The sequence below is a fragment of the Gadus morhua genome, chromosome 2 (assembly GCF_902167405.1).
Source record: "Gadus morhua chromosome 2, gadMor3.0, whole genome shotgun sequence".
NCBI lineage: Eukaryota > Metazoa > Chordata > Actinopteri > Gadiformes > Gadidae > Gadus > Gadus morhua.
In genome coordinates, this window is record NC_044049.1 from 22,120,754 (window position 1) to 22,144,953 (window position 24,200).

Consider the following 24,200-nt stretch of genomic DNA (forward strand, 5'->3'; position numbering starts at 1 on the left):
GTGTACAGCGTTCAAATGCTGTTTGTGCTTGCCTCTGTGTGTGGAAAGCATTTGTGTGTGAGTGTGTGTGTGTGTGTGTGTGTGTGTGTGTGTGTGTGTGTGTGTGTGTGTGTGTGTGTGTGTGTGTGTGTGTGTGTGTGTGTGTATATGTGTCTGCCTGTTTGAAAGTGTGTGTGAGTGCGCTTGCCAATTTATTTGTGTGTGTGTGCTTGTGTAATTGCAAAAGTGTGAGAGCCAATTGGTTTGTATTTTTGTGTTTGTGTGTGTGTCTCCCTGGATGTGAGTATATTTACTTGTCTGTGTGTCTGTGTGTGTTTCCCTTTATACTTTTACATGATTGTGTGTGTGTCAGCTTGTGTTTCTGCGTGTGTTTCCGCGTGCGTGTCTTTGTGTGCGTCTGCGCATGTGTATGCGTGTGTTTGTGTATGTGTCTGTGTGTGTGTATGTGTTTGTCACTGTATATGTTGCGTGTCCGCGCGTGCGTGCTTGTTTATCTTAGCACATCCATGTGTGCCGTCCCGGACTCCGGGGATCAAACCCGCGTTTTCCCGGTGTCCATTACAGCCACCAGGGGCCCTGCTGCTGGTTAAGAGCCCCCCGCCACCCCCCCCCCCCCCCGCCCAGACCCCGGGCCCCTGGCATCAAAGGGCCCCGCTCACCGCACCCACTTACATCCACTTACATTCATGCGGACCACATTGTTCATCCATTAGAGGGGCCCGGGGCCCGGGGCCGCTGACACCCACAACACAGCCCGCTGCTAGTGAGACGTCTTCTGTCCTCTGTGACTGGGATTAACAACACACACACACACACACACACACACACACACACACACACACACACACACACACACACACTCACGCACACACACACACACACACACACACACACACACACACACACACACACACACACACACACACACACACACACACACACACACACACACCTCTAGTGTACTTCTCCCCATGAACAGCTCCTCAGAAACAGGAGAGGATCACCCACCCTCACACACACACACACACACACACACACAACACACACACACACACCCACACACACACACACACACACACACACACACACACACCTCTAGTGTACTTCTCCCCATGAACAGCTCCTCAGAAACAGGAGAGGATCACCCCCTCTCTCTTGCTCACTCGCCCTCTCGCTCTCTCTCCTCTCTCATCCTCTCATCCTCTCTCCCCTCTCTCTCTCTCTCTCTCTCTCTCTCTCTCTCTCTCTCTCTCTCTCTCTCTCTCTCTCTCTCTCTCTCTCTCTCTCTCTCTGTCTCTCTCTGTGAATGTTTGAATGTCTGAATGAGTGAATGAAGGAGCAGATGAGGGAATATGTGGATGTGTGAATTTGTAGATGAGTGACTGAGTGAATGAGTGACTGAGCCCTTGGGGCCACAGTGAACGAGTGAGTCTGCCTTTCTCTCGTCTTCTGGTCTCGACTCGACTCTGTCTGGTTTTTAATAAAAACTCGGACCTTGAAATTTGGAAAACTCTTACAGTCGCTCCGATGTAAACGTCTGCTTTGGTTGTTATTGTGGTGTAACTAACTTCACTCTGTGGTGTAACTTTTGTTTTTTTCTAACTGTATGGTGTAACTGTTGAGTATCTTCACTGCGGTGTAACTGTTGTATATCTTCACTGTGGTGTAAATGCTGTGTATCCTCACCTTGAGTGTTACTGTTGTGTATCTTCACTGTGTTGTGTAACTGTTGTGTATCTTCACTGCGTGTTGTTGTGTATATTCACTGTGTGGTGTTACTGTTGTGTATATCCTCACTGTGTGTAGCTGTTGTGTATCTTCTCACTCAGCAGACACCTCTATCTGAAGTGACATAATAATAATGCAGGGCTTCACAGTCACTGACATTCTCATACGTGAAATTAGCACTTCTGTGTTTGTGTGTATGTGTGTTTGTATTGTTTTGTATTATTTAAGTGTGTGTGGGTTAACGTGTGTGTGTTCGTGTGTGTATACTATTTTGTATTATTTATGTGTGCGTGTGTGTGTGTTTACATGTATGTCTCTGTGTGTGGGTGGGTGTGTGTGTGTTTGTCTGTTGACGTGTGTGTCTGTTTATATATGTGTGTGTGTGTGTGTATTTATCGTTGCACAAGTTATGGAGGCCAACGCTACTTTAAAATAAAAATTCAATTGTTTTATTATTAAATAAAACAGATTAATAAATTAACGTTAAAATATGCTCTTATATATACATTTAGCTTTGTGTCCTGATTTTTTCCATCATTCTGTATTTTTGCTTTATAGAAAAGAGTCGATGCTGCTATAATAGACTTAAAAATAAAAAATATAGTTTTACACATGCACGCTGGCACACACAAACAGAGACACACACACACACACACACACACACACACACACACACACACACACACACACACACACACACACACACACACACACACACACAAATACACACACGCACGCACACACACACACACACACACACACACACACACACACACACACACACACACACACACACACACACACACACACACACACACACAGTGTTCTGTATTAATTCCTGTGTGCTTAATAAACAATCCTCGCCCACGCGCTCGCAGGAAGGAGCGGAGGGCTATAAGCAGGGGCGGGGGGAGGGGGGGGGGTGTGGAGCGATTGTTGAGGGGGGGGGGGGGGGGGGGGGGGGGGGGGGGGGGGGGGGGGGGGGGGGGGGGGCGCTCTAGGCGGCCGCCTAACCCGCCTGTAGGGAAGGCCGCTCCTGGCTATAAGTAAAGAAGAAGATGAGTAAAGGAGAAGATGAGCGCGCTCAGAGCGGACACGCGCAGAGGAAGAGGAGCACGTGTCCGTTGCCGGACAGCGCTGTGCTGTTGGCGCGAAACCAGCTTTGTTGGATTGGATCTCAGAGTGAGACGTGGCCTCGTGGACATCAGTTTTTGGTTTGAAGGACAAATCGTTTAATTTAAGTTTTAAATTCCTTCACTTTTGGAATTAAAGGCGTTGCTTGCAAATAAAATTAATTGTAGGATGTTTCTTATTTTTTCATTTTTCCTTCTTTCTTTCTTTATTCTTTAATTTAAACCGTATATTAGGCCTAAATTGCGATATTCTTACACACAGAGCTAAATATTAATGAAAGACATGTTTATTATTGTACATTATTCAATCATTGTTTTGTACATTATTCAGAAAAAAAAATATCACCCAAATATTTCATCCTATTTCAAATTATATACTTTATTATTATTATTTATTTTTTCGAATCGGTACAATTTGTTGCTTTGTAATTTCTCTTAGACGCTGATGATCAATTATACACTCGCCAATATCCATCGAGGCCCGCTGCAAAATGTGATAAAGCAAAACACAGCGGTCGATCTCCGTATAGGAGTCCAACTCATAAAGGAGTAACCGAATCCGTGTTTCCAGCAGAACCGACGCTTCGTCGGGGCCCCTGGGCCCCGGGGAGCCGCGGAAGGACTGGAGGAGAGAGGCGTTTAAAACAACTCACCGGCCCCGGAGGTCACGGCTGCAGACAAATGGAATCGCGTGGTCTGCTTGATTTGTTGCGTCTTTAGGCCTACGCGTCGCATTTTGACGCACACACACACACACACACACGCACACGCACACGCACACGCACACACGCACGCACGCACGCTCACACACACGCACGCACGCACGCACGCACGCACGCACGCACGCACGCACACACACACACACACACACACACACACACACACACACACACACACACACACACACACACACACACACACACCAGTCTGTTAGTCTCTTACTCCTCTCAGGGAAATGCCCCAGCGGGAGGAAAACCAATAAAAGCAATCCTCCTAATCTCCCTGCAATGTGCGGAACACACCATTACTCCTCTCCCTCCTCAGAGCCGCTAAGACGCGCTGGTGTTTGGACAGGTGTGTGTGACGCGCGGTAGGCTCGTGCGCGTGCACGTTTTATTGCCGCTTCAGGGGTCTGAGCTGCGGCGACTCTCCACGGGGGCGCGCACCCCGGGCCCCGCGCACCGTAGTCAATCTCGCCCCGCACGTGTAATCCTCAACAATAAAAAAGTCTTTAGCACCAATTTTCCTCTACTTTTAAAACTTTATTTTTTCCCCTCCTGTCAGACTTTGGAGGCCACATCTGGAGGACAGATGTGGGGTCTCTCCGAGTGTGTTCTGCGCCTTTGTCTCTCTCCCACTCTCCCTCTCTCTCTCTCTCTCGCTCTCTCTCTCTCTTCTTGCATACGCTCCCATTCGCTCGCCCCCTCTCTCTCACTCTCTCTCTCTCTCTCTCTCTCTCTCTCTCTCTCTCTCTCTCTCTCTCTCTCTCTCCTTGCGCCCTGTTTTTTTCGGGAAACACGAGAGCCGAGCTAATTCACTCTCCCTCTCCCGCCCACCCCAGTCGGACCACCCACACCCAGTGCGAGCTGCGGAATAGACAGATCCCCGTCGGTAACCAATGGAGATGAAGAGAGAGAGAGAGAGAGAGAGAGAGAGAGAGAGAGAGAGAGAGAGAGAGAGAGAGAGAGAGAGAGAGAGAGAGAGAGAGAGAGAGAGAGAGAGAGAGAGAGAGAGAGAGAGAGAGAGAGAGAGCGAGCGAGAGAGAGAGAGAGGGATTGGATTGTAACTGTAAGGATGGGTTGTGACCGATGGTTTTAGCAAGGTATCAATTACATCATGTCTCAACCATAACCTGCGTGCATGTGCGTGTGTGAGTTTGTGTATGCGTGCGTGCGCGCGTGCGTGTATGGGAGTGAGGCTTGTTCGGTCGGCTCTGGGCGTTGTTGGAATCACCCAGGCCTGTTTTTGTTTTGGGAGTCTAAACCCTCAGATCAACATCCCATAATAAACAGATCCGTTCTTCAGAGGACTCTAACATAGTGGAGATCATCACTTAATGGTGCCTCCGTGTATTTATTCATGAAGGTTGACACATATACATTGACGAAAGATTAACACAAAATTTGGTATCAGCTTTTGTATTCTAGGGACCATTAAATACTATCAAAATCAAAATACTTCATTTCCCCGTCTTTCTCTCTTGCTCTGCATCCACCAGGGTCTGTGTCTGTGTGTGTGTGTAAAACATAATGCTGAATGGAAATGTCAAAAATAAAAACGACGGCTGTGATTTATTCGTCATTGGAAGACAGTTTGCGGCATTTTTGCAAACGTTGTCTCTGCACATTGAGTTGCAGCATTCAGCTCTTTCAATGGTCTGGTGCAAATCCCAGAATAGTCGACATTTATAAAGCCTTTATTTTTATTTGAGGGTTAAAGACCCTTCCAACAAACACACGGGGATGACGCAAAGTCAGCAGGTCGATACGAGGTCTCTGCCGCCCCCGTGCGGCGGAGGCAGGAACTGCAGCCAACTCCAGGCCTCTGAGGACGTTGCAACAATGTGACTCCAGAAAAGGCACTATTCTCTTAATAACAGTACAATATAAATGTAACACTATACCATAAATACTTTAAAGGTTTAAGCAGTTCAGCTGAACACAGTTATGTAGCTTAAGCTCTTAGCATTGCAGTGAAATGACTGTAAAGGTTCTCGCCGTGGCTGTTGCAGCATAATGTATAAACAGTGAGTACAATTGGCATAAGGTTGGTTTGTAATTGTCCGTCAGCATGCCACCCAGATCCACAGTATAATTTATCCATGGTAGTTCACCTCAAATAAATGCTGATTGGTCGAGTAGGATACACCATCAGATGATTTCTGTGAAGTGTTTAACGGAGTAGTTTGAAGAAAGGCTGCCAGTTTTTCTAGATTGGTGTGAGTTTGGGATTTGGAAAACGCTATGGCGCCCCCTTGTGTTCACGTTCACACCAAACGCAAGTATAAATAATGTTGCTGACAGAGGGTGTACTCTCTCGCTCTCGCTCTCGCTCTCTCTCTCTCTCTCTCTCTCTCTCTCTCTCTCTCTCTCTCTCTCTCTCTCTCTCTCTCTCTCTCTCTCTCTCTCTCTCTCTCTCTCTCTCTCTCTCTCTCTCTCTCTCTCTCTCTCTCTCTCTCTCTCTCTCTCTCCCTCCCTCCCTCCCTATTTGGTTTTCTGCTCTTTCTCTTTCCGTCTCTTCACCTCGGTGGCCACCGACCCGGCCGTGGCCCCCAGCATCCTCCCGATGGGCCCCCCGACGAAGAGCCCCACCAGGGACCCCAGCAGCGCCTCGGGCCGGACCAGCCCGGGGACCCTGCGGAGCCAACCCAGGAGCCTCTCCCACAGCCCCCACAGCAGGGAGGGAGGGGGGGACGCGGGGCAGACGGCCAGGGAGGCCAGAACCCCGCCCACGTCCACGTCCAGGTCCACCACGCTCCTCGCCGCCGCCTCCCACTCGCGCTCCTCCTGCTCTGCTCCTTCTGCCTCGTGGGCCCCAGGCTCCTCCTCCTCCTCCTCGATTCCCCCCCGTCCGGCTCTCTCTCTCCTCTCCAGGGCGAGCTGCTCCTGCCTCCTCCTCACCCTCCCCCCCGCCTCCTCGTACAGAGCGCACGTGAAGAACTCCTCTTCGCTCTCCGCCAGCGCCCGCTGCACCTTCTTCAGCAGCTCCTGCACACTCCTCCTTCTCTGCTTCTCCTCCTCCTCCTCCTCCCCCCCCTCAGAACCTCCGCCTCCTCCTCCCCCGGCCCACCTCAGGGCGTGGTACCGGCCCCCGCAGGAGTCAACCAGTTCCAGGAGGTCCTGGCGTCGGGTGGAGAGGAGCTCCTCCAGCGTCTTCACCTCCTCCTCCTCCTCCTCCTCCTCCTTCTCATCCTCCCCGCGGGTGAAGAGCACCAGGGTGTGGGCGGTGACGGCCAGGGGCCCCAGGATGAGCTCCAGGGCGGCGAGGGCCCGCTCCTCCCCGTCCGGGGGCTGGTCCCCGGGGACACAGAGCAGGAAGGCGTGGGGCCCCGGGGAGGAGAGGGCCACGAAGGAGGAGACCAGCGCCCGCGCCTCCTCCTCTGGAGGAGCCCGGGAGCTGAACCAGTCTGGAACGGTCACCACCACGACCTGGGAGAGAGAGAGGGGGAGAGAGAGAGGGAGAGAGAGAGAGAGAGAGAGAGAGAGAGAGAGAGAGAGAGAGAGAGAGAGAGAGAGAGAGAGAGAGAGAGAGAGGGGGGGAGAGAGAGAGAGAGAGGGGGGAGAGAGAGAGAGAGAGGGGGGAGAGAGAGAGAGGGGAGAGAGAGAGAGAGAGAGAGAGAGAGAGAGAGAGAGAGAGAGAGAGAGAGAGAGAGAGAGAGAGAGAGAGAGAGAGAGAGAGAGAACATATGACTAAACAATATTTGCAAATATTGTGAAATGATGAATAGAGGATCTACTTAATGTTCCTCAGCCCTAAATAGATTATAATAAAGTAATAATAAAAGCTTTCCTCCATCTGGCCATTATACAATATTGTCTATTCGCGGGATATCTTTAATAAGTGAGTCGCATTTTCTCAAGTGGTCCATAGCCTCACCTGTCGCCCCCCGACCCGGCCTCTGTGCCTCTGACACTGTGAAGCAGCAACGTCCTCCCCGCTTTGGAAGGCTGGCCGGCCAAGGATGGCGTCTCCGGCCGAGCTCTGCCCTGCCCCGGCTCGGCCCAGTAGCACCAGCCGGAGCTCCGGTTCTTCTTAATACACAACATGACAAGAAACAAGTTGGTTTGCTCATTTGTTATCGGGATTTCGTTAAGTCTGACGTGGTACGATAAACATGGTGGACGTGTTACTAGCAACTACAAGCAGTTTAGACATGACGCCGTTCTATTCGCGCTGATGGGCGACCCCCCGCAGTCTCTTATGAAGGGGACGTTCAACATCTCTACTGACTATCTGTTTAAAACCTAACAACTTACGCAGGGAACATGCGTTTACATCTAGAGACTGATTTCTCCGGGCCTACCGTGCTGTGATGCCTCCTCGTCCATCCTGCTGCTCCTCTTGTTATGGTCATAAAAACTCAGACAGTCTGGATCTACTTCCTCGTTCTCAGCCCCGCCTGCAGTCACTGTGAACCGGTCTGCCAAACACCCTAGAGAGTCACATACCTTCCACGGTGCGTGTGTGTATTAATATCTATGAGAACACAATCATAACGGCTACATACCCAGAGGATAAACTTTAGGCTATATTTGTTTTGGTTTCGTTTTCTTACTTTTTATTGTATCTGTATATTTTTGTTAAATTATTTTATTTATTACTTTATAATACATATTTGCTATTTAATTAGGCCTACCAGTGAATGTCAAATGTAGCTTATTGCCAGTAGGTTGTTTGTTCTTCTACCATCTCATATCCTACTTTTAATAGCCTCAATTTTACTTTATGTAGTTTGAAAAGATCTAAAGCGCAATTAATGGCATTGTGTTTGGGAGGGGATTAATGTTCCTTACCTTCAAACAATAGTACAGATCCAAGGTGAAATATAGCAGAGACATACAGATCATTTTCTTGAAAAACGTGTTTAATGTCAGTATTTGGGGTATCTTACAGTCAGTGTGTAGTTGTGTTGTACAGGCTCCTCATAAAAGGCTCAACAGAGCAAAGTCCTTGGTGGATTTAAAAGCTGCAAACATCAGGTCATAGCAAATATTTAACAGCATAGCATCAAGTATATGAATGAAAAATAAGTTGTGAAATATATTATGTTGATGTCCAGTAAAATACCCGGACCCCGTCCAAACTGTATCTGTACACACAAGTAGAAAAGATAACCGGTCTGCGACCATCATCTGACACTGTTAAACATACACGCTTTGTACACAACAAACCTGCCTTGGTCGTAACAGTGGCAATCAAACACTTTCTGCATCCCAACACACTAACACACACACACACACACACACACACACACACACACACACACACACACACACACACACACACACACACACACACACACACACACACACACACACACACACACACTTATAGAAACGTGGGCACACCCATTAAGAAAACACACACCATATTACAACAGTAAAACCGAGCATTCGTGCCGAGGGAGAGCTAGGCAAAATAGGTTTCCTTTAAAAGTATAACAATTACAAAAAGAACATTTCTTTTTTGAAAAATACTATTTAAAAACTAAAAAATATCCACATATTCTTTCGTGGCCTGATTAAAAGCCTGTGTATTGATGGCCATTCAAGAAGAACGACGTTTGTACTCAAACTGGTTGTCTGCTCGGCCACCAGGTGGCGCCAACCGACGCTAGCGGTCATCATGGCTAACGGACGTTTTTTTGTTTTGGCGTTTTTCGAACGCTAGCTTAGCTTTCACCGCTAACAAATACTAGCACCATCGTGAAAACCAAGCTAAGTGAGCGTCCTCTTGAGTGCTAGAGGCTAGCCTCGTCTTGACCGCCGACCGACGTTAGCTAGCTTCGTCTTGACCGACAACTGAAGCTAGTGGGGGTGCCCTCACAGGCCGGGCATGATGTAGGCCACGTTGTCCAGTGTGTTGGACTGAGGAGGGAAGAGAATGGAGGGAAAGTTCTGGTTAGCATTAGCTTCTTTCTTTAAGATGGAATATGGAGTATTTATTATTGGAATGATCAACGATGTTCTTTAATTATCGGCTTTATTTTATTACTATTTTGTTTGATGTTTTATTCTATGACTGATTCCCAACATTCATTTATTGATTGATTGAAAACTAAAGATAATACTCAACTAATAATTACTAATAACTGATAATATTATAAGCTGACAGTAACTTTATTGATATAGTACATTCCAAGACAAAAGACTGAAAGTCAAAGCTTGAGTAAAACGGGTTACTCGTCTAAGGAAGACACACCAGGACGTTCCGAGGACAGCCATTGAGCTGAGGGATCTGAGCGGTGAGACAGGTCAGGGGCCCCAGGGCACACAGGATGGAGTCCAGGAGGACAGACAGGCTACCCGAGACCGCCACCATGCCCTGAGAGACACACACCGGAGTTATTAGAACATCAGGCAGACAGACGAATACACAACGTCAAAAATGTGAGAATTAGACTACAGCCTCACAGGACAAATAAAACGAGGCGTCGTTATAAAAATGCTATAACAAACAATAAGAATAATATTCAGTTAATGCACAGAAGGCCAGTCAGAGGTAAAACTACAAAAGTGTGTGTGTGTGTGTGTGTGTAAGTGTGTCTCTGCGTCTGTCTGTCTGTCTGTGTGCCCACCTCGGTTTCCTGTAGCCGGTGTCCAATCAGGGACAGCGACTCCCCGAGCAGCTGCAGGTGTGCGGCGGCGTCGATGGGGTCCACCTCCGGGATGCGGGCGGGGGACAGCGACAGGCCGGCGGCGGAGCCCCTGGAGGGGGACCCCAGGCCCGTGGCCCCGCCCACACTCTTCAGGGCCCCTTTGCTCTTGGTGTCGGTGGAGGTGCTGCGCTTCACCGTGGTGGCCTCCGCCTTGTTCTGCTTGTGCTGAAGGTACTGAGCCTTCTGTCTCCATACCTACACACACACACACACACACACACACACACACAGACGCACAGGTCAGCAAACACACACACACACACACGTCAGGAGACACACACACAGGTCAGGAGTCAGCAAACACACATAGGTCAAGACACACACACAAGTCCGGAAACACACACACAGGTCCGGAAACACACACACAGGTCAGGAAACACACACACACAGACACACAGACACACAGACACACACACACACACACAGCAGGTCAGTGCCACTGCTGGAGCGAGTGCCAGGGAGAACAGGCAATCCTTTTGATACATGTTTTCAGGCAACACCCACCAGCTTGTCTTTCTCAGGCATGGCCTTCCACACCTCTGCTAGCCTCTTGCTGAGCTCCCCGAACACTGGATACACAAACACAGAGGAGGGGATTCAATGGCTTTTGTTTTGAAGCCTGTGATGCCACCCCCAACGTCCGCGCGACCTGAACCCTCCTTCAGGGAGGGGTCTGGCCCCGGCCGCTGCTGGGGGACACGCCTCTGAACTCAGGTCTGAGTCGTGGTAGCACTCACCAAGGCCGGGCTGCTCCGCGTTGATGTTGACGCGGTACTCCTTACAGAACACCTGATAGGCTGTCGTGTTCTTCTTCTTTGGCTGAGAGGCACAGCAGGAGAAGAAGATGAGGATGATGATTCGCTAAGTTAAGGGTGTACCACCAACCACAGGTTACAGTTGGGGCTTATGTTGCTACTTTAAAGCATTGTGAATCACGTCTGTTGTTGTGCGTGTAATAATAAAAAATAACGTATAATAAATGTAAACTTATTTTCAGCCGGTAAAACCAAAACAAATAAAAAATCCCAGCCAACTCTGAGAACAACATAAACTAATTAGAATTAGTGTAGAATTGATAATGCTAGTTGATAGGGTTCAATAAAATGTGTGTTTAATTACAGCATACACGGATCAGGGCCCCGTTTCCCGATATCGATGGATCTTCGCTCGTAAGATCATTCTCTCGATGGATCTTTCGAACCATCGATAATTTCTTTGGAGCGTTTCCCGAAACTCCTCTTAACGTGAACGCGCATTCGCTGCACTCACGACGATCGTAGGATTGTACCTGTCCACTGACATGGTGCTGAAACGGGCTATGACGCAGGGGGAGACGCAGGAATGTCGGAGGAAAATGGGGTTAAAAATGGTTAAAATATCTCCCCATCAAGGCCAACAGAGTAGCCTACGAAAAGAATAGATTGCAATAATATGAATGCTAAAGATATTAAAACAAAATTGATTAAGCCTAGGCCGACATATATATCAGTCCTAATCCTGAGCGCACGATCGGGAGGTGGAAGTTGCGCTTTAGATGCCTTCACAAGTCCAGCGGAGGGCTCCGGTTTTCGCCGGCCAAGTCATGCGCTGTGATATGTGTGACAGCTATGTTGCACAACATTGCAGCTAAGGCTGGGGTAGCTTTGGTTGAACCGGAGGACATTGAGGACGATGACGACGAGGAAGATCGGTGTGAGGACGGCCTCCCTCATAACTACGCGGCTGGTTTTCATGCACGTCGAAGAGTGATTGAGACTTTTTTTTAACCCCCTCCACCCTCCCACATGTCACTTAACATTCCCGTCAACGTGACCAATCCCCACCATATCCCAGCCTTTTGCCTGCTCCTTTGCATTTTTTTAATATTTTTATAATTAATATTTTTATTATTATTATTTATTTTCTACATTATTTTAGTCTACGTTTTATAAGTAGCCTATGTCAGTCTGCACAAATCCCCCCCACTTTCTCTCACACGTTTTAAGTGCCCTGCCTGAACAAACATTTCCTGGACTGTCTCTCAGACTAAGAACATAATGGCCCACATTAGGCTCAGACGCACGTGATACACCATTACCAATTTGTTATAATAAAACGCATCCAATACTAGGTGTCCGCTGGTTACGCCACTGAGGCTATAGTAGGCTAACGAGGCTCTTAGCGTCCTACGAGTACCCTGGGGCACTCGTTAGCTACGAGCGTTTTCAAGACGTTCGTTACCAAAGATGCTTTCGGGAAACGGTGTGAAAACTGTACAATGCTCGTACGACCACCTCTGCGATCCCCTTAGGCTAAAGATGCTTTCGTGAAACGGGGCCCAGGAGTCTACACAACAACACAAAGCAGCTAACTCGGTAAACAACAAACCTTTAGAAAATAGTGGGAAAACCCCACATAATTCTACATTTTATTTTACCGCAGACTCAGATGGCTGATGTCAGTGAATGACCCCTGACCCCAGCCTTTACTACTACCTCCTCCTTTGACCCCTCCCCGTTACTACCACTACCTCCTTTGACCCCTCCCCTTTACTACCACCTCCTCCTTTGACCCCTCCCCTTTACTACCACCTCCTCCTTTGACCCCTCCCCTTTACTACCACCTGCTCCTTTGACCCCTCCCCTTCACTACCACCTCCTCCTCTGACCCCTCCCCTTTACTACCACCTCCTCCTCTGACCCCTCCCCTTTACTACTACCTTGTCCTTCTCCTTGCCGTGCTTCTCCTTCTCCTCCTTCTTCTTCTTCTTCTCCGGGGGGGCCTCCCCGGGGGGCTGATGGTGGGGGTGGTGCGGATGGGGGGGCAGGGGGGCGTTCATGGCATACATGGGCCCCACCGCGCTGTGGCTCACCGTGGGGTGCCCGTGGCCGTGGCCCCTGGACACGTCTGGGGGGACCGGGGACACAAGGTCAGTAAAACCCCGTGAACGGGAGAGAGCTGGTTCGGCAGCTCTCTCGTGTAAATGCCCTACATTTACATGTAGGGCATGTAGGAGACACTTTTTATCATAGCGACTTACAATAAGTCCATTTGTCAGAAGAAAGACAAACAACAATATATCTCTGTCAGTACGGTAAGGATGTTCATAGAACCCGGTGCCAAGCACCAAGCAGTTCAACTGTTCTCTGATATCAGAGCTGCTTCAGACGTGTGTGTGGAACAGCGGTTTGCAATTCCCTGGACTATTGGGGGAGTTTGAAGAACCACAATTGAACCGACCTTCTAGTATGGATTCAATTCAAAAACTAAAAGAATGCACTGCAGATATGATGGCAACATTTACATTACAAACATTTAATCTATATTATAAATGACCAAACATAATTTGTGATGTTAAATTAATATTTAATATATTTAGAAATACAAGGTCTAAGAGGTAATAACCCACTGCTATAAGTAGGGCTGGGTATTGCCAGGTACCTCACAATTCAATTCGATTCATTAGGTCTTGATTCAATATCGATTCGATATTGATCCAATTGCTTCGATATCGATACAATAATACGTGCAGATGACAAAAACACCTAAATTAACCATTTCATTGTGCTTTAACTAGCAAAAAGGGAATACACCATTGTATGTATTGTTCCTGAGCTAAACTTGCAGCATAAAAGTAACATGGACAAATGTAAAAGGGCATTTACATTTAGGCCCAGTCGCTTCTTGATTACAATGAGTGAGTATGCTTCTTTTTTTCTTTTTTATATGGAAATAAAATCGATTTAAAAGAAAATCTGAATCGAAATTTAATTGAGAAGAAATAAATTGCAGTGCATTGATGAATCGATATTTTTACCCAGCCATAGTTATAAGTAGCTTCAACCAAAGCAACTACTAAATGTGTGAAGCAAAATCCGGGTTCTTTGGCTGGTGCTTAACCTAGTGATGGTTAGTGCTTGGCACTTGTTTCTATGAACATCCTTACTGTACCCACAGCGATATATTGTTGTTTGTCTTTCTTCTGACAAATGTACTTATTGTAAGTCGCTTTGGATAAAAGCGTCTGCTAAATCTCGTAAATGTAAATGTACATGTAATTTATGTATACATATACACATATATATATATATATATATATATATATATATATATATATATATATATATACATACATACACACACACACACATATATATATATATATATATATATATATATACACATACATACAACGGGGGGCCTAAATCCAGCGATCTGATTGGTTCCTAACTGTTGTATAATGAGCGTATACATAACTGCTATGACGCCCGATCATTTTGTGAAAGTTTGCATATCACTCCGCGCCTGGAAGTAGAAACAGTTACAAAGTAAAACCTAGGTTGGATGATGGAGAGGGTGTAAATGTTGTTACTCCGGTAGTGAGCAAGGCGATGGAGTGACTAACGAAAGCTTAGGCACACGGCGAGTGAACTGCTCCATAGGATAAATTGCCGGCGAACCGCTCTAGCCGAGCCTTCTCTCGGAGCGACGCTAAAGTGTGTTGCATAGCGACCGTCGTGCATTTTGAAGGCAGCCAGGAGGGACTACTTTTTTGTATTCTTTAATAAAACGGCTACTTTGACTTTCTTGGTTTCTTTTTAAATGAAGTGTCTATGACTTTCGTTTTGCCATAATAGTAACCGTTGTATAAAAGCAATAGATCACTTCAGTCAGTGGTATGCGCTCATTATACCACAGTGGTATAATGAGCACATACCACAGCCTGTCGTGATCTATTGCTTAAATATATATATATATATATATATATATATATATATATATATATATATATATATATATATATATATATATATAAACAGTTGAATTTGGTTGTCATGGTTACCCACCCGACGCCGACGTCTTGCTGTGCTTGCGCTCCTTGCCGCTCTTTTCCTTGTCGCGCTCCTTGTCCTTGTCCTTCCTCTTCTTGGACTTCTTGCTCTTCTTGCTCTTCTTCTTGGAGAGGTGTGTGTATGAGTCGTCGATGACCAACTCCCCGGCCTCCAACTCGCCCCCCGACGACGAGCTGTCGTCGCCCATACCCCCACCGTAGTGACCTGCAGGGCGGAGCGTCCCATTGGTTAGGAGTCTACCAAGCAACGGACCAATAAGAAGACTTGATGGTCTAGGGTAGGTTAAGCTTTCTAGTGACAAGTCATTTAAAACTTAAACTACAAAAATGCAAATGTTCTCAAAAATTCTGAATTGATTAATTGATTAGCTTTAGGATTAAGTGTCATTATAACTGAATATAACAAAAGGGGCAAAGATATTACTTGTGATGGAATTCATTCAAAATAAATGCTATCAACATTGTGTAGTATTTTAATAAAACACTAAAATAGACCTTTCTTTCTTTCTGGTAAGAACTCGTTTATTTCCCCCTCCACGTCTACAATGCCTCCTCTATCTTAAACACGCAAAACCTACAATAAAAACCACACTTGATTCTAAAACAATCAGAGTCCCTCTCTAAGCTGACCCTACCCCTTCCCCGGAGCAGCTCTACGTCCAACATGTCCTCCTTACCCTCCACCTCCACCTCCTTCCCCACGATGGGCAGCGGCTCCCGCGCCGACGCCTTCTTCTTTGTCTTCCCGGGGGCCCCGCCACGCTCCCCGCGCTCCTTCTCCTTGCGGCTGGGGCCCTTGGCGCCGTGCGGTGGCGGGGGCGGCCCCGGGGCCGGGAAGCCGTCGCGCTCCGGGGACACCAGGAGCTTCATCTTCAGGCCGTCCGCCTCGCGCAGCGCCAGCGGCTCCTCCTTCCCACTGCCGCCGTGGAACAGGGACGACTTGGAGGAGGAGGAGGAGTGCTTCTTGGAGGAGGACGAGGAGGAGGAGGCGGGCCGCGAGTGGGAGGAGTGGCCTCCTTTGCTGTTCCCGCCCCCGCTGGTGGAGCCGTGCTTGCGGTCCTTGGAGGAGAGGGAGGGGTAGGAGGGCTTCTTGTTCATGTGGGGGCTGGGCGCCGTGCCCGTGGCCAGGGGGGAGGTGATGGCCTGCAGGAGGCCCATGGCCGTGTCGGTGGCGTTGGAGGAGGAGGAGGAGAGGGAGGAGGGGGGGGGCAGCGAGGAGAGTTGCGGCGAGCGGTCCGACGACTTGCGCTTCTTCTTGTGTGCGGGCTGGCCGGTGCCGTCGTGGTCTGAGCAGCGGGATGACGCACACACACACACACGCAGGCACACACACACACACACCAAACAAATGACATTAAAATGACATTGCATTTCTGTCCTTCCACAATACTAACAAATATTTATGCTTTTTATTTTTTAAGTCAAAGAGGTAATGTCTTGGTCCACTTTCATCATTCAAGTCAGACCTCGACAGACCTGGTACCACCTGAGATTGTGAGGTTGTATCGTGATAATTACAGAATTGCATATCGGAGGGACTGCATAGTCCCTCCGGATTCCAGTGTTCCAGTAAAAGATTAATCATAACTAAGGCCATCTCCATCCACTACGAAAACTGAGCTGTTTCAAAGTGTTCTCCACAGTGGATGAATCGGAAAATGGCCACTGTGAGGACGATCCAATATAACAGAAAACAATTATTAATAAATGCTTTGTGATCCAGACATTGGGGCAAGTGCTCTGTTCTTGCGGACACGCTCGGAGAACTAGAGAGCTCTGGACGCATTAATCCAGTCACAGCATGGTGTGGACACTGTCTAAGTGGCAGTCCCGTCTCACTGAGATTCACCAGGAGATACTCTACTATCCCTTCACTGCCTCACAGCCCACGCATCTGAGAGTGGAGGAGGCTCACTTAGGAAGGGTTCTAGATTAGCATTGATCAAAGTATCAGAGCATCGCTAGGAGTGTGTGTGTGTGTGTGTGTGTGTGTCTGTGTGTGTTTGTGTGTGCTTGAGTCATCATTAGCTGCTGTCTGAACTCCTCAGTCATAGTTTGCTTCTGTCTGAACTTTCAGTCATCGTTTGCTTCTGTCTGATCTCCTCAGTCAGGGGTTCTCACCTCGGTAATAGAAGTCGTCACCTTGCTTCTTCTTCTTCTTGTGGCCGTCTCCTCCCAGCAGGAACAGCTCCGAGTCCTGTTGAGAGAAACAAAGGGAGGCTTGACATTAGGGAAACACGTTCACACGTCCACCTTAGAATGCATCTTCCAATATCTCTGAGGTGGGGGTCAGGGGTGAAACAGATGGAAAGATGGATTCATGGAATGAAAAAGCTACAATGTAGAAATTTGACACACGGATGAAGAATAAAACGAGACCCTGCGAGATGGAGGGGTGGGATGAGGAACCTTTGGTCGTTTCTTGGAGGTCTTTCGGACCTGCGCTGCCATCTCCTCCTCCTCCCTCAGGAGGTCTTTGTAGGACCTCCTCTTCTCCCGCTGGCTGCGGCCAGCCACCAGGCCCCGATCCCCCTCCATGCCCACGTCTGGGGGAGGGACACAGAGGTTATCCTTATGGCAGTGACCTTTGACGTGTGTTTGTGTGTGTGTGTGTGTGTGTGTGTGTGTGTGTGTGTGTGTGTGTGTGTGTGTGTGTGTGTGTGTGTGTGTGTGTGTGTGTCTCTCTCTCTTTGTCTCTAGAGGGAGGCTTTCCACTAGGCTGCTAGCCATCTTATGCTACCATGTCATTCCCTCTCTTCTTTAAACCACTCACCGGTCAGTCTACTCTCCCCTGTCCATAAAGACATACATATGTCTTATATATTGAATATAATTATTTTTTGATAACTTATTTTTATTTATTGTTTTTTTTTATATTTAGCTTTAGAATATTGGCTTTTGCACTTTTGATCCAAAGTGACTTCAAGTTAATTCAGGTTAGGCGGTTGACATCGGGAATCAAACTCCGAACCTTTTGGGCTGGGATTCAATCACTGTCCTGTACTATACTAACAGGAATTGTAATATACTGTAGATTGAAATAATAATAACACATATATAAAACCACACATTCTGATAACCAACTGGAGTGCCCCCTGGAGAGAATAACACCGAACACGAGAGTCCCATACCCATTCCTCCTTTACTGATGATCTCCTCAAAAGCCATGGTCTGTCCTCTCGCCTCCTCAAAGTGGTTTCAGAGCTCCTCGATTCTACGGACCGCATTCAGACCAGACAATGACCTGTGAACAGTACATAGAAAGACACATACATTTCAGTTACCTGATTCAAGCTTTGCTTGTAACACAACAAACACGTCATCTTCTAAATACTGACCGCAGAACATTATCATCATCACCACAAATTATTGCACGGTTACATCCAGCAGTGTGTGCAAAACTAATCAGCCACATAGTGGAAAAGAAAACTAGCGGCCAGTCGATCCACTCACAGGTACCACCGGGATGTCAAATGAATCCTGCCCAGCTCCATCAGGTAAAGTGGAGAAAGCTCAGAGCAACTTCGGGCTGCAAACCACCCAAACACTAATGCCTCATTAAACCAACGCTGCTCAACCACTAAATGACCAATATTAGTATTCAATATTTATACACTCATTCCCGCCTACTTTCGCAAGAGATACACAAACACACCCCCTTTCATTCACTTGGGACTCCCGACATTTCAAACCCGCTCCGACTTGGTGCGGCTGGAAGTCGCGGCGGTGCGGGTCTGAGGGCGACGCCGCGGCGGGCGGCTCTCGGCCCGGCACGGCAGCCGAGGCCCTGCCGCTCTTACGGAGGGCTAAAGCGGGACTTCCATACGATCAACTCCGTGCATATGTGTGTTCGCGCATGGGTTGCACTATGTGGGATGTATTACCATCGGGAAAAGGGATAGGATACGGGTTATTAAAGCGTACTACCTCTGTGAATTTAGCGATTTTACGCGGGTCCGGTCGCCATCTTGGATGTCGGGGAACAACAATGCATGTTGGTGGGGGCGGGGCTTAAGGGGCAAAGCCAATCGGAGGAGAGCGGTAGTAGCCATATCAGGAGTGGGATGTGACGACGACAGGCGGTAGGGGGCGCAAAATGTCACTATTCTGAAAACATTTATTTATAATATTATTTATTATAGTTTTAGGGGAGCGAAATAATTATTTCAATGGTTGTCAATTGTATAATATGTAAATAAAATAAATTTAGAAGGTATCGAAAAGTACAACAAAGCGTGGACAAGTTCAAACTTTATTTATGTTCAAATTGTGCGGGGACACATATAGAGGAAGTTCAGTATTTCTCCATACAAAGGTTATCCAAAGTTTTTATTGAACTGAAGCCAATATACGAACAGTTAAACAAGTAGTTTACACAACACACTTAATGTACCATGCAAGGCATTAAACAAGGCGTTCTATGTAATATCCTCAAATAAAACCATCAACAATACTTCAACGGAATTATCTTGCGTTAAGACATCAGAATATTGTGGGTTTTTTCCTTCACTGTTCGTATATCTGTCATGAGCTTGATGCTCAAATGTTGCTTTATAAATAATACACCATGAGTTATAACCTTACTACAAATTTCGTAAAATCATGGTTAGAAATACAGAACAAATAAAAATCAACACTGTCATGAAAGCATAATGTGAAAATTGATTGTACGTCATTACGAGCGATAAACCACTTACTTACAAACAGTTATGACATAACAAAGCATCTTCAAATCCATCCATGGCATGTTATAAATTACGAACGGAAGGTAGATTGTTAACATTAACAGTCATTCAATCTTCATCCAAAAAAACATTGGTAAAATAAAATAAAACTTCCTCCAAAGAACAACTGACTGTTCTCTCACTCACACACACACACACACACACACACACACACACACACACACACACACACACACACACACACACACACACACACACACACACACACACACACACACGTCTCTACCTATCTCCCAGGTCTTGTTTCTGTAGACTGAGAGAGGTGAAGCTGGCCAACAGGTCGGTCACCTCGTCCACCTGGAAGACAACACAAACAGACAGCACAGACAGATTTATTAATAAGACATTTGTTTATCCAGGTAGGCCCAAGAGGCAGCCGTCATCTTCTGTCTGACAGGCCCATGCAGAAGAGAGACTAGCATGTATTTCCTCTATCGGCAACTGGGTTATTTGTGGTAGAGACTAGCATGTAAGGGAGGCTCTACAGGCCAGCCCAGGCCAGCAGCAAGGCAGGTTGACTCCTGCAAGGGGCCGAGGTGGGGTCAACCGGAAGAAATGTGTTTTCCTTCTCACAATACATAGCCCAGACGTCTTATCTTTGTTTGGTTAGGATCATGCATTATGCTTTTTCCAAGATCCTGGTTGACAATTATATTTATCAATAGACTGGTGTGGCAAGATAAGGATTGTTATGCAAAAATCTAAAACAACTGCGACACTTCGTAGAGGGCAAAACTACTCCTTGTAGTAATAATAGTAGTAGTAGTAGTAGTAGTAGTAGTAGTGGTAGTAGAATAAGTAAGTGAGACCTGATGTTTGGGGTGTGTGTGTTAAAAGCTGATGAGATAATAACAGTCTTAGTAATAGCAGTTGTAATATTACAAGTATAGCGGCGACCAAGTGAACTGTGGTTTGGGTGTGTGTGTGTGTGTGCGCGTGCGTGCGTGCGTGCGTGCGTGTGTGTGTGTGTCATTCTAACAGATAAACAGATTGTATAGTAACCTGTTGTTTGGTCCATGTGTTAACAGATCAACAGGTTATCAGTTGATCAGTGTGTGTTTGTTTACAGCTGACTATATAATAAAAGCAGAAGTAGTACTAATAGTTGAGGTGGTATTGTGTGTGTCAAATGCTGAAAGATAGTTATCTGTTGTTCGGTACCGGTGTGTGTTTAATGCTGACTAGATGGAAAAATAAGAAGTTGTAGTATAGTGTGTTAACAGCTGAGTGATAGTAACCTGTGGTTTAGTGTGTGTGTGTGTGTGTGTGTGTGGTCAACCTGTTGTTTGGTGCGCGTGTGCTGGAGGCGGGACGAGATGTGGTCCAGTCTCTCGCGGGCGTCGCTGTGACCCATCAGGTTCAGGTACTCCCTCAACATCTGGATGATCTGAGAGGGAGGGAGGCCAGGAGGGAGGGAGAGGGGGAGAGGGGGAGGGAGAGGGAGAGGGAGAGGGAGAGGGAGAGGGAGAGAGACACAGACGGACAGACAGAGAGTTAGCCAGGCAACAGAATCAAACGCACCCGTCGCCATCGCTGTCCACTGTCTGATATCAGCCCTAATGTGAAATATCAGTAGATGATGTAAATACGGTGTACAACATGGGGTTTAACATGTAATACATTATATTTTGGCCCAATGCAGCCGTGTTTGTATGCAAAGAACAACATAATTTGGTGATGTCATGAAACAAAAGATGTATTTGTTGGAAGGATGTGGAGCAGAGGGTGGTGGTACCTGAGTGACCTCCCCTCTGAGCGTGTCGATGCTGCGCGAGTCTCCGTCCTGCAGGATGTTGAGCTTGGAGCGCGCCAGGTGGAGGGGGGTCCGCCCAGCGCGATCCAGGGCGTCCACACGTGCGCCTGGGAGAGGGGGGGGGGGAGGCAGGAGAGAGAGAGGGAGAGAGAGAGAGAAACAGAGACACAGAGGGAGAGCGAGGGAGAGAGTGAAACAGAGAAAAGGACGGTGCGAGAAAGAGAGAGTGGGAGTGACATAGGGAGAGAAAGAAAGCGAGGGATTGAGTCAACTCTCAAAAGGTGTTGCTAGCATGAAGAAATTGTTTTATATGAAGCAGTTCTTTGTTGATATGAAATAGTACTCATTTACTTTGTTACTACTAAGTAAGTCTTTGAAGAAGTATTTTATTGACCTCACCTCCTCTCAGTAGCGTGGTGATTACAGGCACATGGTTCGTACAGGCGGCTGGAAAATAAACACATTTACAATGTTTATAATAAATGGCGTCAATGACATCACACGCACCTACATTATACATTGGAATGTCGATTACTGATGATAAAAAGTTACAGATAGCAGTAGATACATAATTAAGAAAACACAATAGTATGACCACATATCATTTTATATTGATGGACGTCTTTCTTTCTGCGTGTCTGTCTGTGTGTCTGTGTGTGTCTGCTCTCACCCAGGTGGAGGGGGGTGTTACCCAGTCCGTCCCTCTGGTTGGGGTCTGCTCCGTGGCTCAGGAGCAGCTTCACTGCACCCGGGGAAAACACAAAGAGGTCACGGTCGGAGAGGGCCATACATGTCCGTTGCCTTGCCCCCGTCTCCATCCCTGAGCAGGAGGCCCTGACCCCTACCTGCTCATGTCCACTCACTGGACTCTGTCGCTGTACACTGCTTGTATGTTGAAACCTTCTAAATTACTTAAGAGAGTGGTTGCGCTACTTCTGTAACACAATACCATCAACAATTCAGGTGTGCCGAGGATTCTCTGTGGGGCAGAGTCGAGACCCACCTACATCTGGATCGCAAACCATCTTTGGTCGTGATCCATAACAACCCCTCTCCTACGACCAGGTAGTATGTAGCTCCACCGAGGAGCTACATACTACCAACCCACGCCTCGCCCCACCTGACCACCTACCGATGCTCTCGTTGCCGTTGCAGGAGGAGAAGTGGAGCGCGGTCCTCCCCTTGTCGTCTGCAGCGCACGGGTCGATGTCCTCAAGCAGGAGGTTACGCACTGGAGCAACACAACATGAGACACAACACACAACAACAACGGTACAACACACTATTAGTATAAGATGATTTTTTTATTTGGCTCCTTTATGTTTCTTCAATGCTTGCCGTACATACCCGTATCTATATCGTTGCCGTTGGCTGCTTCTCGGAGTCTCTTCATAGCTGGAATAACGAGAAATTAAACTAAAAGTCAGGATGAACAGCACTATTGACAAGACAGAAATTAGGTTGAAGGTGCTAGACAGTAGTACTATGATAGTAGTACTGTCTAACACCCTCACTGACAATAACAATATAATAATGGCACATAATGGCAATGGTAATTAACTACTAGAGACTACAGGTCTGATTTGTTACAGTGAATAATAACTAGAGACTACCAGACTGCATTGTGACAGTGATTCACTTCTAGAGACTACCAGACAGCATTTTGACAGTGAATAACTACTAGAGACTACCAGACTGCATGGTGACAGTCATAATAACTAGAGACTAGCAGACTGCATGGTGACAGTGAATCACTACCAGACTGCCTGGTGACAGTGAATAACTATTAGAGACTACCAGACTGCATGTTGAAAGTGAATCACTGACCGTATAAATCCCTCCCAATGGGGCTGAGGTTCCTGGAGGCTCGGCCGAGTCGCCGGGCTCTGCCCCCGGTCACCTTCCCCAGCTTATTGCTGGCGACCCCTGACCCGGGGTCGGTCCTCCCCGGCTCCCATAGCAGGTGCAGGTACCGGAGCTCGGACTGTGCCGCCGGTCCGGTTCGACCCAACACCATGTTGTTCCCCCCGGAGATCCCACCCAGGCAGAACCCAGTGGTCGTGGTGGAAGTGGTGGTGGTGGTTGTCGTGGTCCCCCCGGCCATCATCATCACCGTCTCCCCGCCTCTCCTCCGCTCCTCCTCCCCGTCGAGCGGAGGGGCTTCCCCGGGCTCCACCATGTACTCGCCCTCGCTGCTCGAACGATCGTGGTCCGACGCCGTGCTGGCTATCGGGCTCCATCCGTCCATGGCGACGGTGGGAGCCTTCGGAGGCTGGATCTGGGTTCAGGGGTCAGGCTCGCTGCATGGGTCCGCTGGTCTGGAAGAACCAGAAAGTAAATACAATGCTCATTATCAACAGTCAACTTTAAAGCTGGCGTTAGCCGTTTTACCTCACGATTGAAGAAGAGGATTTATCCCCAGCGTTTTAGGAGTCTCGTATACTGCAGTTCATTCACTATTTATAAAGATTTAGTCTCAGAATGACCCAAAATGTCCCTAATTCGGGGTTTCCCGTACTGTCGAGTAAACGTAGTAAAAACCACGCCCATTGTGCTGCCGTAAAGGAGCCAGCTAGTAGCCAATCAGACTCCGTGTTCTTTATTTGTTCTTGGCCAATCGCATCGACTCAGC

The 24,200-nt window shown here is 47.6% G+C and overlaps 3 protein-coding genes across 9 annotated transcripts; all 3 read right to left on the minus strand.

Moving 5' to 3' along the window:
- Positions 1–5,973: 5,973 nt before the first annotated feature.
- Positions 5,974–8,038, minus strand: si:dkeyp-69e1.8 (GTPase IMAP family member 4). Of its 2 annotated transcripts, none has more exons than XM_030338688.1 (3): positions 7,885–8,038; positions 7,458–7,612; positions 5,974–7,009 (listed from the first exon to the last, which is right to left on the minus strand). In XM_030338688.1, exons 1-3 carry the CDS (start codon positions 7,907–7,909, stop codon positions 6,065–6,067), a joined length of 1,125 nt encoding a protein of 374 aa, XP_030194548.1. In that variant the 5' UTR covers positions 7,910–8,038; the 3' UTR covers positions 5,974–6,064. The 2 variants fall into 2 exon arrangements, with proteins under 2 accessions (XP_030194548.1, XP_030194556.1); XM_030338696.1 differs by having other exon boundaries at positions 7,458–7,609; positions 7,885–8,018.
- Positions 8,039–8,424: 386 nt separating this feature from the next.
- hmgxb4a (HMG box domain containing 4a) lies at positions 8,425–19,079 on the minus strand. Of its 6 annotated transcripts, none has more exons than XM_030338676.1 (12): positions 18,998–19,079; positions 18,202–18,314; positions 17,480–17,616; positions 17,192–17,267; positions 15,748–16,356; positions 15,066–15,275; positions 12,938–13,125; positions 10,977–11,058; positions 10,744–10,808; positions 10,159–10,434; positions 9,783–9,905; positions 8,425–9,448 (listed from the first exon to the last, which is right to left on the minus strand). In XM_030338676.1, exons 2-12 carry the CDS (start codon positions 18,236–18,238, stop codon positions 9,404–9,406), a joined length of 1,848 nt encoding a protein of 615 aa, XP_030194536.1. In that variant the 5' UTR covers positions 18,239–18,314; positions 18,998–19,079; the 3' UTR covers positions 8,425–9,403. The 6 variants fall into 6 exon arrangements, with proteins under 6 accessions (XP_030194536.1, XP_030194518.1, XP_030194512.1 ...); XM_030338658.1 differs by having other exon boundaries at positions 12,935–13,125; XM_030338652.1 differs by having other exon boundaries at positions 17,450–17,616.
- A 225-nt stretch (positions 19,080–19,304) lies between these two features.
- Positions 19,305–24,136, minus strand: ankrd54 (ankyrin repeat domain 54). Its single transcript, XM_030338708.1, has 9 exons — positions 23,960–24,136; positions 23,396–23,886; positions 22,916–22,963; positions 22,701–22,799; positions 22,239–22,310; positions 21,968–22,015; positions 21,551–21,675; positions 21,095–21,202; positions 19,305–20,112 (listed from the first exon to the last, which is right to left on the minus strand). The coding sequence occupies exons 2-9, from the start codon at positions 23,814–23,816 to the stop codon at positions 20,038–20,040; spliced, it is 996 nt and encodes a 331-aa protein (XP_030194568.1). The 5' UTR covers positions 23,817–23,886; positions 23,960–24,136; the 3' UTR covers positions 19,305–20,037.
- Positions 24,137–24,200: the final 64 nt, after the last annotated feature.

Excerpts from the sequence above, each read along its gene's own strand:
- si:dkeyp-69e1.8 (XM_030338688.1), bottom strand. The coding sequence starts at position 7,909 with ATGGACGAGGAGGCATCACAGCACG. Across the intron at positions 7,613-7,884 it reads CGAGGAGGCATCACAGCACG|AAGAACCGGAGCTCCGGCTG; the intron begins GTAGGCCCGGAG and ends TTGTGTATTAAG. Across the intron at positions 7,010-7,457 it reads GCCGGGTCGGGGGGCGACAG|GTCGTGGTGGTGACCGTTCC; the intron begins GTGAGGCTATGG and ends TCTCTCTCCCAG.
- hmgxb4a (XM_030338634.1), bottom strand. The coding sequence starts at position 18,238 with ATGGCTTTTGAGGAGATCATCAGTAAAGGAGGAATGG. Across the intron at positions 17,617-18,201 it reads CATCAGTAAAGGAGGAATGG|ACGTGGGCATGGAGGGGGAT; the intron begins GTATGGGACTCT and ends TCCCTCCCCCAG. Across the intron at positions 9,449-9,782 it reads GCTGTCCTCGGAACGTCCTG|TCCAACACACTGGACAACGT; the intron begins GTGTGTCTTCCT and ends TTCCCTCCTCAG.
- ankrd54 (XM_030338708.1), bottom strand. The coding sequence starts at position 23,816 with ATGGACGGATGGAGCCCGATAGCCAGCACGGCGTCGGACCACGATCGT. Across the intron at positions 22,800-22,915 it reads CGGCAACGATATAGATACGG|TGCGTAACCTCCTGCTTGAG; the intron begins GTATGTACGGCA and ends GTGTTGCTCCAG. Across the intron at positions 21,676-21,967 it reads CACCACGCTACTGAGAGGAG|GCGCACGTGTGGACGCCCTG; the intron begins GTGAGGTCAATA and ends CCCCTCTCCCAG.